At 40.3% G+C, this 19463-nt stretch overlaps 1 protein-coding gene across 1 annotated transcript; it reads right to left on the reverse strand.

The window, feature by feature from the left end:
- Positions 1 to 211: 211 nt before the first annotated feature.
- cenpw (centromere protein W) lies at positions 212 to 11066 on the reverse strand. Its single transcript, XM_028978783.1, has 3 exons — positions 10871 to 11066; positions 1948 to 2061; positions 212 to 543 (listed from the first exon to the last, which is right to left on the reverse strand). The coding sequence occupies exons 1-3, from the start codon at positions 10955 to 10957 to the stop codon at positions 517 to 519; spliced, it is 228 nt and encodes a 75-aa protein (XP_028834616.1). The 5' UTR covers positions 10958 to 11066; the 3' UTR covers positions 212 to 516.
- Between the last annotated feature and the right edge of the window lie 8397 nt (positions 11067 to 19463).

The raw sequence follows: 19463 nt of genomic DNA on the forward strand, positions 1-19463 counted from the left end.
GGGCAAAATGCAAAAAATTCCTTTCTTAAATTGTAAAACCCCATGTATATTTAATAATAAGAAAAACACACACAAAACACATTTATTCATTATCTGAAAGTGAGATGGTTGCTGTGGCTATTGGCCAAGTATTTATTTATTTTGCAGGGAAAGAAGATAGAAACTCAATCCGGTTACTCAAACAAGTGTCATCCATAATGCATGAGCCAGGTTAAGCGAAATAAATACTTTATTAACAAGCATTAAGTAATAGCTCAATACAGCAGAAAGCCCACCGACATGCTGTTCTGATAAGTCTTGTACCCGAACCGGTCGTGTCTAACAACGTCGCCTAAAATAAAAAGATTTTTGTACAAAAAAAAATCAGGCCCCCTCCCAAAAAAAACGAATATATATATTGATATTTAAACATAATCCAGATGGGTGGCTGTCAGTCACTGTCTGCAGAGACAACAGAACGCTAGCAGAAGGTCTTCAGATTCTTCCTTTTGGGGAAACACTTCCTTCTCCTCAGCTTCATCCTCGAACGCTCTTCAGCAGTTTCTGTAATGGTAGAGGAAGAAAAGCCTTCATGACTCTCTGAATCCCCAGTCCTCGTTCCCTCTAATTCACATTGTTCTATTGTCCTGTGCTCAGAGGACACAGCCCCACATTTTACCACTACTTCTGACTCATTCCAACAAGCTGGTTGTGACTGGTCATTCTGGACATAACAGTGGTCCTGCCATAACCGTGTCTGCAGGATTGCGCGAGCGATTTGACATTTCAAACAAGATTCCGTATAAAATAAATTTTACCTCCGTGTAAAAGCAGTGAGCACACTGTGGTGTTAAACACACCACAACATTGGCAAATGCTCCACTCTCTGCTTTCTCAGAGCTGTAATAGCCCGTCAGGTTCACGGAAACGGGAGCATTATGAAACGGTGTAGATCTCTTGAACGAGAGTGTGTGTGTGTGTGTGTGTGTGTGTGTGTATGTACAGTAGACCAAAGGCACAATGCTTTGTATGGTCTGGTTTCAGTTTCACACAACCCATCATCTGTAGTGTACACTGTGATTAGGAGATGCGAGGCCGCGGGGACGTTCCAGCCTGGTGTGACCACAGTTAAAAGTTGACTCGTAATCGTAATCTATTGTAATCAGTGCGAGACATGAAGGGAGGGGGCGACTTTTCAGTCAGTGCAAAGAGATCCCAAGTCTGGTATGCAAGTGTGATTTGTGGCAGTCCATGTTGTATGAGAAAACTGATCCTCCACGAGCACAACATTGGGCTAGTGACCATATTGACGGAGGTGACAGGTTCTCATGAAGGGATCAATGGTGCGCCTATGGGTGACATCTGTTAACAATGTGGAAAGACTAAATTAATAAGCGCCTGAAATCTAATCCATTTTATCAGGGGACACCCCTGCTTTGGTGAAAGAGCAGTGTGAAGGTTCGACCCAACAGAAACTTGGACCTCAAAACGAAGCTCTACAGAGAACAAGGTAAATGGGGCAATAACGAAATTTCAAACGCTATAGTGATACTAAGGTTTGTACTCCATACTATTTCCGATACTACAGAGGTAGAGGAACATAAAACAGGCTTGAAAAACAACTTTACTCCCCTCTCGAAACGACAGTATAATTTGGAGTGCTCTTGTAATGCTTTGCTAAAAGAGTGTCATGTAAAAATCGGATCCTCCAGGTAAACAGAGGCAGGGGCTTCCCACTGCAACGCCTGTACTTACTTAATGCGAAAACCTTCAGTGCATTCCCATGGTGACCACAGCCGCGGTCATTTCGACCGATGCATGTCTATACGATGTAAACTGTATTATCAAACAATTTCTGAAGAGAAAAATTACGTCACGGACCAAAACTAAGACTTTCTCTTACATCTTTCAATCCTACGGTCAGACTCAGAGGTGGTGGCTAAATTACAGGTCCTGCAATATAGTTACCTTAGCAACCGCTCTGACATGGTGAGCTCTGATGGTGCCAGACTTCTCCTCAAAAGCTTTGGCCCTTGACTCCTCAGCTAGGCGGTGCAGAACCAGCAGCAGATTGAGCTGCACCTGTAGACGAATAATATTTCAATTTCATTTGATTACAGTGGACCTCAATTTTTCAGTGTCATGTCATTATTACTTATGCGTTGCTAAATGAATCATATTCTAAAGTAGCTACTGTGGATCAGTCTTGTGGAGAACAGAAGACAAATTTCCCTCTCCAGCAGATTAGTTAAAGTCTTCAGCTTTTCAGAATATCTTCTGTAAGAAGGGATCAGCATCTATAAATGAATCCTAATGAAATTCACAGAATTCACATCCAACAAGAGCAGGGGGGTCTACCAAATAAATAAATAAATACATCCAATTCCCCCAAATCCACCCCATGGGGACCCTTGTACAAGCTGGGACATTTCTCAATTCTGAGCGGGATTAAATCAGGAAATTGTCTCGTTTTCATGGCTTCATCGTCTAACAGTCTTGTCACGAGAGGCTGGATGACAGGAGGTCTGCACTGCACGGTGAGGGGGGTCTTATATATAAGACTTATATATGGGGGACCATATATATTTTTATTAATTTATTTCTATTGTTCTTCATTTGAACAAAAGATACATAGTCTGGATTGCCTTATTTGACAGATGTCTGTGTGTATATGTGTGTGTGTGTGTGTGTGTGTGTATATATATATGTATATGTGTGTGTCCATATCTTCCATTTCTCATGACACTGCTCTTCCTTAATTCTGATCTTGTGGGTCAATAGCTCCATGTTGTATATTCCTTTCACTATTTCCAGCCAGTCTTCTTGTGATGGTGGACCTGGATTGTACAACCACTTTGTAATAGTATTTTTTTTTTTTTACTAAAAGAATTTTAAATAAATATCAATCTTCCTTTAACACAACTGTTCCTGTCATACAACCAAAATACAACAACATGACCAAGGTATTTGGTAACCCAGAATCTTGACAATGGTCATAAGAATACTCTCCCAAGACTTTACAACAAAGGGACAGAACCAAAATACATGAGAATGATTTGCATTCACTGCTCCACACTGTTTCCAGCATGGCTGCACCACGGATAAAATTTTGCTCCTAATTTTAGGAGTGAAAGAATTAAACAGTGCTTTCTCCTAATACGTGATTATGTTGTAGATTGCTGGGGTTTCTAAAATATTCAACCATTCTTCTGACACATTTCTGTCTCTTCTAAAAAATATTTACTGTATTTTTACTTTACTGGAGGGCTGGGGGGGGTGGGTGGGACTGATTTATGGTAAAGATCTTTAATTTAAAGAAAAAAACAAAAAAACAAAAAAAAAGAAATATGAAACAATGGAAAAAATACATTTCATTAAAATTTGAAGATGAATGTCAAGACATTTGCAGATTTTTCTACTGTAAATTCGGGCATATAAGCCCTACTTGTCTTTCCAGCACACGCATTGACAACTACAGCTTTTACAATGATGCGGCGACCAAACAGGTAACAGTGGACCAATAAAGCTATTTCAACAAACTCAATACACTTCTTCAGATCAGCCAATGTACGCTTCGTGCACAGATTCTCATTATGGAAAAGACACAAGGAAATGGATATGATGCGACTTTCTAGTTAGGTCGTTCTGTCACTTATTTCTGTGGTGTATTGAAGTGTAATTACAAGCATTTTATTAATTTATTGACAATTTCATCAAGGCTACGAAACTTGGCCCCACACATGAATGGTCTCAGGATGATCTACTGTTGACATGAGACAGAACTGATGGTAGGGCTCACCGTATATCTTGGTGGTGGTGGCCTAGCGGTTAAGGAATCGGCCCCGTAATCAGAAGGTTGCCGGTTCGAATCCCGATCCGCCAAGGTGCCACTGAGCAAAGCACCGTCCCCACACACTGCTCCCCGGGCACCTGTCATGGCTGCCCACTGCTCACTCAGGGTGATGGGTTAAATGCAGGGGACAAATTTCACTGTGTGCATCGTGTGCTGTGCTGCTGTGTATCACATGTGACAATCACTTCACTTTACTCCAGACAATCATTTTTCCAGATGCCCCAAACAATCGGAAATGGGCTTCATCAGAGAAAATGTCTTTACCCCAGTCCTCAGCAGTCAATCCCTGTACTTTTTGCAGAATATCACTCTCCTTGATGTTTTTCTTGGAGAGAAGATGCTTCTTTGCTGCCCTTCTTGACACCAGGCCATCCTCCAAAAAGTCTTCGCCTCACTATGCGTGAAGATGCACTAAGACCTGCCTGCTGCCATTCCTGAGCAAGCTCTGCACTGGTGGCACCCCGATCCTTCATCTGAATCATGAAAAATGTCCTGGTGCTTGCTGGACTTTCTCGGGCTCCCTGAAGCCTTCTCCACAACACTTGATGTTCTGATTAACAGTTGATTTAGGAGCAATCTTAGTAGCAGAAACTTTTTATGCAACGTAATGACGACTGCACGTGTTTCCTTGCAGGTAATCATGGTGAACAGAGGAATGATTTCAAGCATCACCCTCCTTTTAAAACTACCACTCTGCTATTGTAACTTCATCAGCATGACAGAATGACTCTCATCTGTGTTAAAGAGGATAACTGAAATCATCCCAGCAGGTCCTTTTGTGGCTGAAGTGCAGTGGAAATGTTTATTTTTTAAAGATTAAGTTCATGACTTTGCAATTCACTCTCAGTAACATTCTGGCGTATATGCAGCAAACTTTGTAAAACCCGGTTATTGTGTCACTCAACACTTATGGCCACAACTGTACTGTTAAAAGCATTTGCAGTATGTATTTGTGGATATAGTAGGGCTGCTACTAACGATTATTTTAATAATTATTAATGTCATTTTTTTTTTATTAATTGGAGAATCTGATAAAAGCATTTATTTCCAACCCTTTATTCAAAAACAGAACTAAAATATTAAGAAAATGCACAAACACGTTGCTCCTTGAGCTCTTATAATAATAAAATAAAAACGGACTAACACAAAAAAAAAAAAAAAAAACACATGTATGCTTTACATCTACCAAATAGACTTTTTTTTTAAAGAACAATACAAATCAAAATTTAACAGGATTTGTTTAAATGTCAAAACTTGTTCTCTACACTACACTGCAGACGCACAAACATCAGCTCTTACACTGACACACACACACACACACACACACCCACAAACTCTCATGTGCTCCTGGCTCAGAGGTAAGAAGCAAAGTGACTGTCATTTGAAACACTGCAGCACGCGGTGACCCACCGAAATGGGTCCTCAGCTTTTAACAATCACCCTTGGTGAAACACAGCGTGAAAGGGGAGAAGTGAGGCACCTTGGCAGTTCAGGATTCTGTAGTCACGTGGGCCTAGGAGTGTTACCTTAGCTACATAAAAGAATTTAATTGTTGCAGCGGATGTACAACTCAAATTATTTAAATAAAAAGTAACAGTACTAATGATGTCGCAATGCATTCCATGATGAGATTCTGCAAAGCCCAGCTTCAGGCATCCAGCTTGTTGTCTTACTATAGATCAGATTGGTTCACCATATGGCAAGATATGGTGAACCAATGCAGCCCTTTGAGTTGTCAGTAACCAGAATTCATACCAAGTCAGTCGCAATATGTAGCTCAACAAGTCATATCAGGATTAGTTTCTCTTTGAGTAACAGACATCAAAAAAGTAAGATCAAACTTTTAAACGGCCTGTTGGAAGCAGACCCTAAAAGCCTGACCATAGACCATAATGGAAAATGGGCTGAGGAACAGAGGTAAACCCATGTCAAAATAAATTCAGGAGCCGAATCTTTATTCCGCTGGAAACAAAGATAAGCGAAGCAAAAATTTGGCTCTGGTAGGATCTAGCCAATCTTTCACCTTGCGTTTTATCGAGAGTTGAGAAATATCCCCACACTTAGCAACACTAAGTGACTGAAAGGCATGAAGAGACCACGAGGCAGCATAGTAATTCTGCACTCCCATCACTCAGATTTCTCAGAAAATACTGCATAACAATCTGCCCTGTTCGTTTCCTCTTCCTCTTGACAGAGGGTGGTAGAAGCCTAGTGGGTAATACACTCGACCATGAAACAGATGGGGGACCGCCCCTGTAACTACTGATTGAAAGTCGCTCTGGGTAAGGGTGTCTGATAAATGTAAATGAAATTGGCCTGGAACTGACTAGTCTCCAGCACATGCTTACAGAACTGCAGAGGCCCACGCCACACACAACCCTGCTACGCTGGACACCGATGCAGCTTCAGAGCCAAATTAGACATTCAACACAGTCGGTCTCTCTTTCTCTCACACACACACACACACACACACACACACACACACACACACACACACACACACACACACACACACACACACACACACACACACACACACACACACACACACACACACACATCACCTAGCAAAAAGCCTCTGAACCACATCCAACAAGTTTTCCCAAGTGCTACTAACGATTTCAACAGGGAAAAAAAAAGAAATGCTTTCCTTCTGCATCTGCATGATAGCCATTTGGATGCAATTTAAATCTATTAATACCCAATTTCCTTAATAGCAGGTCATCTGGGCCGAATATTTCCCCAACAGGCGGCCCTACGAGCATCTGACGGGAACGAAAGCTGAGAAGCATGGAAGTGCTGCCCACCAGAGACCATGCCAAAACTTGACGACCTGACTGAATACATTTAAAGTGAATTGTGCCTTTTCACAGACTTTTTATGAATATGGTCAGCATCTGGAAACAGGGAGGGCACGAATACCACTGCCATGTAGCTACTTCAAAAGCAAAAGTAGCATTAAGCACACTTCTTCAGTCTTCACAGGCCTAACGTTCACGCTGCTGCCACAAATGTAAATAAAAGGTGGTCTGCAATCCATTGCACAAGCGCAAAGGCAAGTCAGACTTTCATTAGCGAAGCTCGAACAATCCAAGCCATGCTTTCCCTAAACTTTGACCTACACCATGCAGAAAAAAAACGGGTTCTCTGCAGCAGAGGAACAAGCAGGAAAAGGAAAACAGACACTTTCACAGCTTTGCTTACAGGATGAAGTGGATTGTTTTCATTTTCAAATCAACCATCAAATACCACATGAATTTAAAATGCAACTTTTTTTTAAAGTAGGGTAACATGTGTGTCCATAGCAAAGGCACTGTAGCAGCAAACTGCAGAAATTTACAGATACATCAACACATAGCATAACTGTATACCAGATAAAACAATATCTGGTTGATGGTCACACCCATAATGCTAGTGAAATACCAGGTATTTTTATGATGCGAGTGATTATATTACATTTTAGGATTTTCTGTATTTGGCTGTAGAGTTAACATTACAAATATTGTAAATATAAAATATTGTAAATATAAAAAAAGCTACTTTGGTTGTTCATATTTGAATCATACAGTTCATCCAGGATTCCAAGATTTTAAAATCATGACTACCTTTTTGCGCAAGGCACCAAACAGGCTAGGACGCCCCTGGTCATTTCCACACGCAGAGTCAGTACCCAGTCGGTGCCACCTGCCCAACTGGTTCCGTGCCATGCTGCATTACTAAACCCGGAGTAAACAGATAGAAGGCTTGCAGTATTTTTATTACCTTTAAACTCTGTGCTCTCGCCCAAACCTAATGATTTCAACTTTGTATTTTTGGATATTTCTGCGGTTCATATCACATACAGTTTATACCGTGCAGCGCTAACTGCATCCATAACCAAGTGCATATGAATATGACTATGAAAGGGTGCTTGAGACTGAAAAGCCCTGGTAAAGTATGTGATCATGTTAAACATTTTGTACCACAGTTCATCTTTTTACGTGGAGCATCAGTGCGCAGAGCTGGAAACATTAGCGGAGCTAAAACGACTCAATATTAGGCATTGGAAGACAAAGCAAATTGAGACAAAAACCTTCCTCATATGTCTCAATTAAATCATTCCAAACCTCAAACGTGACTGTATAGGATGGTGGCTACAATGAGATTATTTTTCATCATCTGCAAGAGTGCTCATTCTGACATGGGGCACCTATTTAAGACACCTTTAGTACAGCATAAGACAGGCTTCAAATGGCCATCAATTGAGTTCTTGAGATGCCACATAGAAACATCCTTCTAATAATGCCTCTTTTGAGTCTTTAATTCTTTTCCATCATTTCTTCAGTCATGGGCCAGAGTGGTTGCAGGTTTTAGAGAGGACCTCACACTGCACCAGTGATTAAAGTGTATAAAAGAAACCTGGATCCTAATATTCGAGAAATAAGTTCAAAAACAAAACAAAATATATATTATACATATAATAGTGCAATTGTTATCTTGTTATATGGTCACAAAACAGTATTTCAGTGAAGCATTTAAGTTTGATGATTCCTTTAACATAGAAGAGTCAGTAAAACAGCTTATTTTTAAATATTGTATTGGATCGGTCCTCTGGATTGGTGCACCCCAAATCACTGAAACCAGCAGTCCAAGGTTTAGGGTCCACACCCCTTCTATAACTGGTGTGATCCCCACTAGCCCATATTGTTTAACACACAACAAATAAGGCTTTAGATCTTTTTTTTTTTTTTTTTTATAAATACTTGCAAACTATACAGTAGTGGGCAACGTAGGGCATAAAACAGATGAAAGTTTCCTCCTAATGACTTCTTCCATCAAAGAACAACCTATTACACACATTGTGGTCACGCTACTTTCATAGTGGCCAATGTTGGGATCTTTTAAAACCACTTAAACCAGTGATTCCCTTAAACAGTCTCACTGTCTTCCTCTGACTTCTCCCGGTAACATCTCACTGAACCATAAACCTCAAAGGTTTGCGTTTATGTGCCCTTTCCTACTGTAAATGGAAAGCTTTGAGGTTATGATGCATCTTATTTTTGGCGTGACAGCTAAACTACTGTATGCTGCTGAGACACTGTGAAGTGGTTGGCATCTGGATCGAGTCAAACGTAACGGCAGCGACACCGCACCTTCCTGCGACATCTGGGACGGCCACTTCACACGGCACGGCAAACGGTGCCATTTTTTCCTTATTGCTACAGGGTTACCCACAGGCCATTAATTCTCACACGCACCAAGCGGTCTCTAAGCAACAGATTTGTTGTTGTGGTTGGTGAGACCGCTTCCTTAATGCCCTGCAGTTGTGTTACCGAGCACCGCTTTTGATGGTCGGGCTGTTCCTGTACAATTACAAGATCTTAAATGATTGCGTAATTTATAAGCCAGTCAAGCATAAACGTATCCGTGCTTCACAGACAACTCGGGTTCAGAGACAAAAATAAAAACCGGAAGGGAATAGGCGTGTATGACGTCACGACATGAAAAACGTTAAGAAAACCTCTAAAACCCAGACCGGACAATTTCCAAATTAAAAAGGCATGGCTGGTCATTCTACATTGGCAGCATTTATCAGACACCCTTATCCAGAGCGACTTATCAGTAGTTACAGGGACAGTTCCCCATGGAGCAACTTAGGGTTAAGTGTCTTGCTCAGGGACAAAATGGTAATAAGTGGTATTTTAACCTGAGTCTTCTGGTTCAGAGCCGAGTGTGTTACCCACTAGGCTACTACCACTCTGGTAGTAATTCTAAACAAGGACACTTCAATTTAAGAATTAGTTGTTATATTAGAGAAAAGGTGGCGACCACTTGCCCTTGGTGGTTCTTCCTTAAATGCTAGGCCAACCCAAACAAATACACACTGGTTAAAAAATAAATGGATTCACAACGTTAAGCATTGGTTAATTTAAGTTGGTGTAACTTTAAGCAATAAAGTGCTGAGTTTCACATTTACATAGTGATTTAGAGGAAACTTCAAGATACTGTATACAGAAACTTTCTGTATACAGTACAGAAAATCCTAAAGTTTGGACACACGTCATTCAATGTGTTTATTTTCATGACTATTTACGTTGGTAGATTCTCACAGCTGAACACATGTGGAGTTATGTACAAAAAAAGGTGAAATAACTGAAATCTTTTATATTCTCGTTTCTTTGCTCTGATTCCTGCTTTGCACACTCTTGGCATTCTCTCGATGAGCTTCAATGAGCGTCACCTGAAATGGTCCTCCAACAGTCTTGAAGGAGTTCCAGATGTGTTAAGCACTTGCCTTCACTCTGCGGTCCAGCTCACCCCAAACCATCGCGACTGATCCACAAAGCATTACAAGAAGCGGGGAATGTTGTGTAGCCCTGTGCAGAAAGTTAAGTGTGCGACAGACATTCATAGAGCTTCGCTGGATTTTCTCATTACACAAAAAAAACTAAAAATCAACATGTTTACAAAGTAGTGTATGTCTGTGAACTTGCACACACACACACACGTTGGTTTTTCAGTTGCTGCAGCCGTAAAAATTGTGAATAAGCTAAACAATACATCCAATTCCGCTTCTGACAGTATGCAACGTTTCAAAATAAAGGTCCCAACCCATACCCTATTATTTACGGTTTTCACGAGTGTCAAAGTGCAAGACTCACACGGATTTACACATGCACTTTGACCCCAAAATGAAAGGCGCTACATGAGCGTATATTGAACCATTTGGAACTTTTATTTTGAAACACCGCATACCGTCAAAAGCGCAGTATTATCATTTTGCATTGCGTGTGTCATTTCACAGACATACATCACTTTGTGAAGGTGGAGTTATCTAGGTTTTTGTTTAACGAGTAAGAGAAAAATCCAGCAAAAGACACTACTAACTGCCCACTGTACAGAGGTCCTGTGCATCCGCGCTTCGTTACAAACTCGTGATCTCTGAACACGATTTAACAAGACGAAGAAAGCCCAAAGAAAATTAGAAAACGCGAACATTTATTTTCATTCAAAGCCGCAGTAACGTTGCAGAGCGACAACCGAACGGACAGAACTCACCATCAGGTCCGCGTTGGGCTCGATGCGCGTGTCCGAGCGCTTTTTCATCAAGGACCTCAGCACGGCTCTGGGTGCTTTCTTCGACATGGTTCACGGGCTATACACGACAACAGCGATTTTACTCAAACCGAACAGCAAAACGCGTCCTATCATGCAGCGCTGTCTGGGTTTTCTTTTTTCAATTTGCCGCGCAGCCTCTACCGGCGCTTTTTTGTGACGTCACACACAGCGCGCCGCTGCCCATCGCTTAAAAGGAGCAAATATATATATATATATATATATATATATATATATATATGTGTGTGTGTGTGTGTGTGTGTGTGTGTGTGTGTGTGTGTGTGTGTGTGTGTGTGTGTGTGTGTGTATATATATATATATGTGTGTGTGTATATATATATATATGTATATATATATATATATGTATGTATATATATATATATCACTATGTTTACATTTTAATTTAATGCTTTACTTGTACTTGCATTTTTATCACGCTGTCTATTTTGTGTTGTTGAAAGTATTTTGATTTGTTTAAAATGAATGAAAAACGTTCAACACAAGTAGTTCAAGTTTTTTCTTAAAGACATTTCAAGTTAATATTAATACATTTGAGAGAAAGATTAAAGACCACTATTGTAAATTTTAGGGGTGAAGATAGCTTTAAAGATAAAGGGATATGCAATGTAAAGAAATTTCTGAAAATTCCAGATATTTAAGTTTATAGATTTGTCCACAGGTTTCACTGGGACTGAGGTTTGGCCAGAACCTTTCTTTCACCAATTCTGCAATCTGTTCTAGAAGTGTGGATCATTATCAAGCCACAAATATAAAGTTTGCTTTGAAAAGACGCTTTCTGCCCTCTGTAGAAAAGCAGGCTCATAACTGAGTGCTGTCAATTTTTAATCATCCAGTTGCAAACATCCTTTTTTCTTCTTTTTCTCTGCAGTTTCATTTAGATTGCGGCACTTGAGTTGATCTATAATATTAATATATAATGGCATGCATTTGTTTTACTTTAGAATATTTTTTATACTCTCTCTCTACGTATAAACTTCCAGCTGGTTTAAATTCCTAACTAACAATTTCCTGCCTTTTAAATAATATTTTAAACATTTTATATATGCCAGTTAAACATGAAGTAAAGGCCAGCAATGGGCTTACATATGCAGATGTTTTCAGTGTAATAAATATGACTTGTTTCTTTTCCACATGTTCTCATCTCCTCTCAATCTAATTAAATGTTTTACATACTGACATACTCCAGGTTCTCACATGTATTCATTTAGCACATTCAGCTTTAGAACCTGCAGTATGTCAGTCACCTGCAAAACATTTTCAAAGTAAAGAACATAAATAATCTTGAGTTGAACGTTAATACAGAGTCAGTTTTAAAGTTCGATAGTTTCTGTTAATTTCTCTAAGCTTTGGACATTTGCTAGACTTTTAAAATAATAAAAAAAAATGTACATGCTTTTATTAGAATTTATAATAAAGTAACTGAAACACAAATAAAGACAAATGTAGTACAGTTAGAGAACCTGCTGCAAGTTTCTGATGAGATGGAGGACTTCCATTAGCGAAACTGTTTTTCTACAGTGTCATATAAGAACAATTTCTTGGAATAGCAATAATTCAAAGAAAGACTGTTTGAAAACGACATCATGTGTATTTTTAGTAAACTCTTTGCCACAAGTGCAGCAAGATGCCTTTACTGTGCAAGAATTAGAGGCTTTTTTCTCTTCATTTCTTTTCATGTGGGTGAAATCTTTTACAGGCGAGTAGAAAACTAGACCTGGCCTTTAATGAAGGCAATTTAAGTGCTGCACATGGTATCACATACCTCAACACTAAGGTTGTGGGAAAAAAAATCTATAGTTTTATCTAAAACAGAAGCATAATCTCAAAACAATGACTGACTGGGTTTAATATTTTTGACAAGCTGTCAAACTAATAATAATATGAAACAATAAGTATGGGTATAAAATTTATAAAATAATATGAAGCACAGGAATCCATTTATCTGACTGAAATGCAACTGAAACACTGTTGATTTTATTTAAATATATTATACGGACATACATTTATTGCTCAGTGCGGTTCAATACCCCTTAATCTCAGTTTATGTGCTCATTAAATGCTATATGAAAATGTTGCTTTTATGTGCAATTCCGGAATGTTTTTAATAATAGTAGTGCAAAAAAAAACTTTTCATAATTAGCGTGTCTTCTGCAGGCATGAACACATTTTCCCACTTTTTTCAGCATAATCCCAGGTCGCTGCTCACTAACGCGATCAAAGCGCCTTCATACATCATTAACTAGGAAGTGCTGCTACAATCACTCCAGGCAAGAAAGCTTTATCGCCCTCATCTTCACACTCTGAAGTCCTTCATTTCCCAGGATTTCATTCCCCGAAAAAATTTATTTGGTTCATATAAAAAGAAGAAATTCTTTTACTATACATTTCCACTTCTTTTTCATTTATGTAAGATGTCAAAAAGAAAGAAAAAGAAAGAAGGAAGCTTCATATTGCTTTAATACATACTCACATTTTATGCATTTACTTCTGGTTTAATTTAGGCAAAGGAAGTAACACCCTATGCTTTAAGTAACCGTCTTTGTTCTCGTATTTGCTCTGCAGACAACTGGGTGGACCAGACACATGCTTCAATGCCTGACAGTTACAGCTTCACACACAATTCAAAACCATTTAGGAGCCCCAGAGATTTATCTTATTTTGTTCCCCCATGGAAAACACCATTTTCATAAATCAACCAAGAGTGATGGATGGTTACTGAAAATGCAGTAGATGCTGTAGAGTTCATGTGGTGAATTACCGTTGTCCAAACACTGTCCCAGACTGCATTTAATCCATCTGAAGCACAAGACTCAGGTAAGTGTAACATTTATCCCTTCTTACCGATTGTAATCTAATTATAGGCGGAATTCATTTTTGATATGGCCAAAAGCTTCAGCAACAGACGTTATGTTGCTCCCAAGGTAGAAGTGCGGAAGTATATGATGTTTGAATAGGGAACTGGACATCATCTTAAGGTAGGACTGATCTTATTTAATTGAGCAAGATTAAGTGTACAAGTACTCCTCTGAGACATTTCTTTTTTATCTTTTCCGGTATTGCACCACATTTTCACCGCTGGAGAGACACTCCACATTCACATGGGTACGCAAATTTCATCAAAGGGGCATTCTCCACTGGAGCGGCACATATTGACCTTGTAAGGGTGGATATTCACAACAGTGCCATTTACTATCCATGATACCTCACAGGGCACCACAAAGCAAATTAGAGATCTTGGAGTACTATAGGAGGAAGGAATCATGTTCTCCACATGGTCTTCTTTTTCCTGTTTTCTTGAACTGACCCTCTTATCAAATTCGAGCATTTCACCAGAGAGGAAAAGAAAGTTTCACAACACACGTTTGGAAAAACACATGATTTGCCTGTCAATTATTTCTTTTTACTTGAATCAGCAGTTAGTGAGATGAAAACATGGAGTAAAAAGGGTCCTGATTGGTTGTGTTTATGATTGTGTACCAGTGTGGTTAGAATTGAGGGGAAAGAATTCAAGCTTCTAAACCTTAACAGCAATATTTGCTTCCATGAAATGTTTTCCCTACAACATTTTTGGCTTTACACTATGGCCGGTATCTAAAATGGTCAGCGTTTTCCACCACAAACAAAGCTCTCGCAATCAGCAAAAGCTCAATTGCGAGAGATAATGTAGGCTTGCTCACTTCTGAAAAAAAAAAATGCCGGTGTGCTGCTTCTAATAACAGTTTCCCTCCCATGACATGTAACCACCAGATCAAATAATCAAAAGATTCCCCCATCTCTTGTAGCCATTTCTATACACCAGTGTTAAATGTTATAAGAATGGTTACTTTAGCTTATTCATTTAACCCTTGCACCTTCGACTGCTGAGGTTAAGGAGAATGTTGGGCAACACCATCAGGACAAAGTGTTCGCGTCACAGGATCACAAGCAAAGTTTCAGTGGAAAAGCGCAGCACTCATTCCAAAATTGGGAACCGGCACAGGAACCAGAGCAGTGGAAAAGGGGGTGTGGTGATGGAGGTCCCCTGAAACTTTTTTGGATGAGGGGGAATAAACAACATTGTTTGCTGTGACTGACTTTGAAAAATTTCTTTCAAAGCAAAACAAATCCCTCATTATGAAATACATATTTGTAAAAAAAAAAATGGCACAATTGTTATATTGCATTTAATACTTTGTACAACCTCCCTTTTTCTTTTGGATTTTTATTGGGACTGCTGCCCATTCACTGGTGCACTGGGTTCTAATCTGAATATGTTAGTTTCTCCCACACCCCCATGTTCTACGTTAATGTTGTTTTATGTGTGCTTTTTGGTTCATTATGTATATGGGTTCCTGGCATTATTTATTAAAAATCACGTTTTCCCAAAATGTCAAGCGTATGCACTTGTTCCTTTTCACCCTGCTGTGGCATGACAATTATTCTGGGTGGATGATCCAGTGAGGACCCAGTTTAATTTTGCTGCCAGAGGGAACCAGGATTTGATTTAAAACATCCTGAGATATTATGAAATCCATCATTTATATCATCTTTATTATTGCTCTCTCAGTAGAAATAGGTATTTTTGGGCAAGAAGCTATTTTTTTATAACCACTGATCGAGTCTTCTCTCTTCTTTGCCATGATTTTGGTTTAGTTCTGTGTCTCTTCACAATTGTATTCCAGTTTGTCAGAAAATCATAGGTTTCAGCTGGACAGTTCCTATAGTCTCCAGCTGATTTAACAATGTCCATTTTAAATAGGAAATATGCTTTGTTACAATGTTTCTCATTCCACTGTTGCTTATTAATAAAAAATGACAATAATTGTGGCCCATTAGGTTTATGAGGGATTGGTTTTAGTCAATAGAGCAGTGGAGCATTTTTATAACCCATATTATTCCTTCATTTTTAAAAGGGGTGCCAATAATGACAGACAAATAACTGCTTTTTAACGCAATGGAAATCTATGTATGTAAACCAGGGTTGGGATGTTACTGTCCTGGCTGGGTGCCGCTGGGGACACAGCAGGCACCAATCAGCTTGACAGCAGGGCTCCAGCCTTAGACAGGTGTGGCTATGTAGGGCCAAACCTAGAGCCCTGTTATAAGGACCTGTTGGGCAGCAGAACAACGCTGAGATATTTATGTAGTTACTTCCCATACCTGTATGTGTTTTGGTGTAACGAGCTACATGAACAGGCAACACATGCAGTGATCCACACATACATTCCCACTCTCTCTCACTCCCTCCCTCTCTCTCTCTCCTTCTCATCTCGTTGTGTTTGTGCTTCTCTAGAGTCTGTGATGAACACGCTAATGTCTCACGTGCATACTCTTGTTTGCTTACTCTAGTTTCTGGGATATTTCATTCAATTTGCAGCCAAGAGGGAGCTGTTGTTAATATGCAGGAGAGAAGAGAGAAAGCCTGATCCAGGATCATGTTGAAATGCTGACGTTTCTTGGTATAGTATTGAAACAAAGTGCCTGCTAATGTCCTTGGCAAAAAAATATTACATTTATTACATATTTACAAATGTATTACATTACAAAAAATGTATTACATATTAATAATTTAAATAACCATATGCTAAATGTAAAAGCTGGTAGCTAAATATGAGCCATTTCATAACAAAACTAGTTGATGAATAGTAGATTGTGAAAATAGTTTTTAGTCGCAGCCCTACTGACAAATGAAGTTTAATTGAGTGAATCATCCAGACTACTTCCTCACAGATTACTCTCACACATTAAATGTAAAAGTTACAGAGGTTGCTATTTGGGATCTTCACACTGGGATCTTCTCACCTGCATCTTTCATGGGTGTCTCTGGTCTTCAGCCAGTGTGTTATCTGATCACATTCCTGGATGGGAACCTTTCTAAAGCAGTGGGATCTTATCTGAGCAATCCGCACTTCCATTAGAAAACTAGAAGTGTATCGCTTCTGCAGAATTTCATCACAAGACGCCATGTGTCAAACCTTATGAAAAACAGACCCTTGCCAATAGGCATTCTGTTTACGCGCCGGACACAGCATCAGATAAAAAGGATTTTCAGTTCGGAGAAAATGATACATCTGAATGTGAAAGACTGGGTGGATGATGACAAGATGCCAAAGAGCCTTACACCAAAACACAATAACAAGCAGACCCTGCAGCAAACAGTATCTGTTTGACAGAAGGACGAGGTCAGAGGTTGGGAGAAGGGCGACCTGTGAAAACAGCAAATATAAGAGAGTTACAGCAGCTTTTCTGAGTGTACTGAGAGCACTGACCAAATATCAATTTAACACATCAGGGAAAACTAATGCACACACATAAACAACAAGACACACATTTTTGTCTTGCCTCAGTGACTGATTTTAATGGAAATGCAAGTTCCTCATAAACTACAGTCATGTGTTTGATAAAAATGGCTAAATATTGTCTGTGAGAGTGTTGGGAAATTTAAAGTGATTGTTTTTGACACTGTGATGCACACAGCGAATTGTGTCCTCTCCATTTAATCCATGACCTTGTGAGCAGTGGGCAGCCGTGTAAGGGGCTTGGGGAGCAGTGTGTGGGGAAGGTACCAAGGGGACACATTGATGGTTTGGGATTTGAACCCACAGCCGTTCAGTGGTCTAGCGGATAAGGAAGTGACTCTGTAATCCGAAGGTTGCTGGTTCGAGTCCCAATCCACCAAGGTGCCACTGAGCAAAGCACCGTCCCCACACATTGCTCCCCGGGCGCCTGTAAATGGTTAAAAGCAGAGGACACATTTTGTTGTGTGTACCGTGTGCTGTGCTGCAGTGTTTCACAATGACAATCACTTCACTTTCAGTTACTAGTTCACTTCCTTAACCACTAGGCCACCACTTCCCTAGTATTGAAAAACCATACAACACAATATTTGTGTGTTAAGGGTTATTCCAGTTGTGCTTAGTTATTCATTTGTGAGGGAAAGGCACTGGAAGGCTGTTCTGTGCTGTGGTCTTGCGCAAGTTCTCCTCTCTGGAGGAGTTGGCCTGTTGTTTTTTATCAGGCGGATGCTCCACTGGAGCCCTTTGATAACAATGCAGCCTCAATCTCTTACTCCCGCTAGTCGTGCCTGTCTGAACCCAATTAACTGCAGGGCAAGAGGCCGTAGGAGGGGGGCATGGCAAACTAAAGTGCAAGAACTTTCTCCAGACTTTGGATATCATCTGCTCCTAGAGGTCTTCATGACACCAAAGCTGCCACAAGAGGAAACACTTGAGCAATAATGAATTTCTTCATGCTTTCTGATAATATCGTGCTTCCTGTTCCATTAGCCTTGGTCAGATTATTGTGAGTACCATGTATTTTAAACCACAAAATTTTGGAATGGAATCAATTCAGAAACAATGAAACAATATGATGTCTGAGATACAAGAAAGATATGCACAGCTGGAAAATCTGGAATCCAGTGCCAAGGATACGTATCAAGTATGAAAAAAACAGAATTCATCTGCGTTGGACCCAGAGATTCCAGGTTTAGAGAATGTTCCAGAATGCCCCCTTTGTGTTGAACGGAACACCCTTGTTTGACTCTGCATGGGATGCTGATGGGGGGTTGAGGGTGCTGTGATTATCTCTGCTCCCAGACTTTGTGTATATTAGATGGGGAATTGAACAGTCCCATGGAATACCAGGAATATCACACAGGGAACAACGGTCACAGACAGAAATGCCAGCTATGCTTACAATTTCCCCATAAGCCACCTCTCTCAGAACATCTCTCACACCCATCTGACACAAGCACCCCTGAGTACATAAACAGTGATTGGTTGTACAGTATCAGCCCAGCCCTGGGGCCAAACGCAGGCCATGTCCCAGTCCAAACACAGTACCATCCCAGATATTTGGTGGATAGGGCAGATGATGCTGACACTGTTATTACACACACTCTCTGCTGTTTGGCATCTCATTGTTCGGCGATGAGACCAAACACGGAGATTCCTGGAGCTCAGTTCCCCACTGATCCGCGTCTGTATCCCTGTGGGTCGAAGGTGATCCAGAGGATTAGGCCAGTGTTGGTTCAGGCTGGCCAGGCAGAGACAGTCTGGTGCTGTCGCCTTGCCAGGGCTCAGAGTCACTCAGAGGTGAATGCTGCTGGCACAGGGTGTGGGTGCGGACATGGGCGGGGACCAGGTGACTGTCATCATAAGGTCAGATGAGACACCAGCAGACACCAGTTTAGTAAATTGATATTTTAGTCAATTAAAATGCATCATCTCTCTGTCTCCAAGAAAATTCTAATACTGACTCTTCAGTATTTTCGTATTTGCTGATCTGAGAGAGCGTGCAGGAGTGTAGCTAGGTAGTATTGTATTGATGTAAATGGAACTGCGCCCTCCTACATGTATACTACCTAGCTACACTCCTGCACGCTCTCTCAGATCAGCAAACGAAAGGAGACTAAAAATTCCTTCTTCACGGGGTCTACAATTCCAATCATCTCTGTTCTCCGTTGTTGTCCCTGGCTGGTGGAACAACCTGCCCTCCTCCACACGACTAGCCGAGACTATCACCACTTTTATGA

Source organism: Denticeps clupeoides, chromosome 5, assembly GCF_900700375.1.
Source record: "Denticeps clupeoides chromosome 5, fDenClu1.1, whole genome shotgun sequence".
Classification (NCBI taxonomy): domain Eukaryota; kingdom Metazoa; phylum Chordata; class Actinopteri; order Clupeiformes; family Denticipitidae; genus Denticeps; species Denticeps clupeoides.

Bases quoted from the DNA above. Each gene is read 5' to 3' on its own strand.
- cenpw (XM_028978783.1), bottom strand. From the start codon at position 10,957: ATGTCGAAGAAAGCACCCAGAGCCGTGCTGAGGTCCTTGATGAAAAAG. The intron at 2,062-10,870 runs GTGAGTTCTGTC...ATTCGTCTACAG, and splicing joins AGCCCAACGCGGACCTGATG to GTGCAGCTCAATCTGCTGCT. The intron at 544-1,947 runs GTAACTATATTG...CTACCATTACAG, and splicing joins ATGTCAGAGCGGTTGCTAAG to AAACTGCTGAAGAGCGTTCG.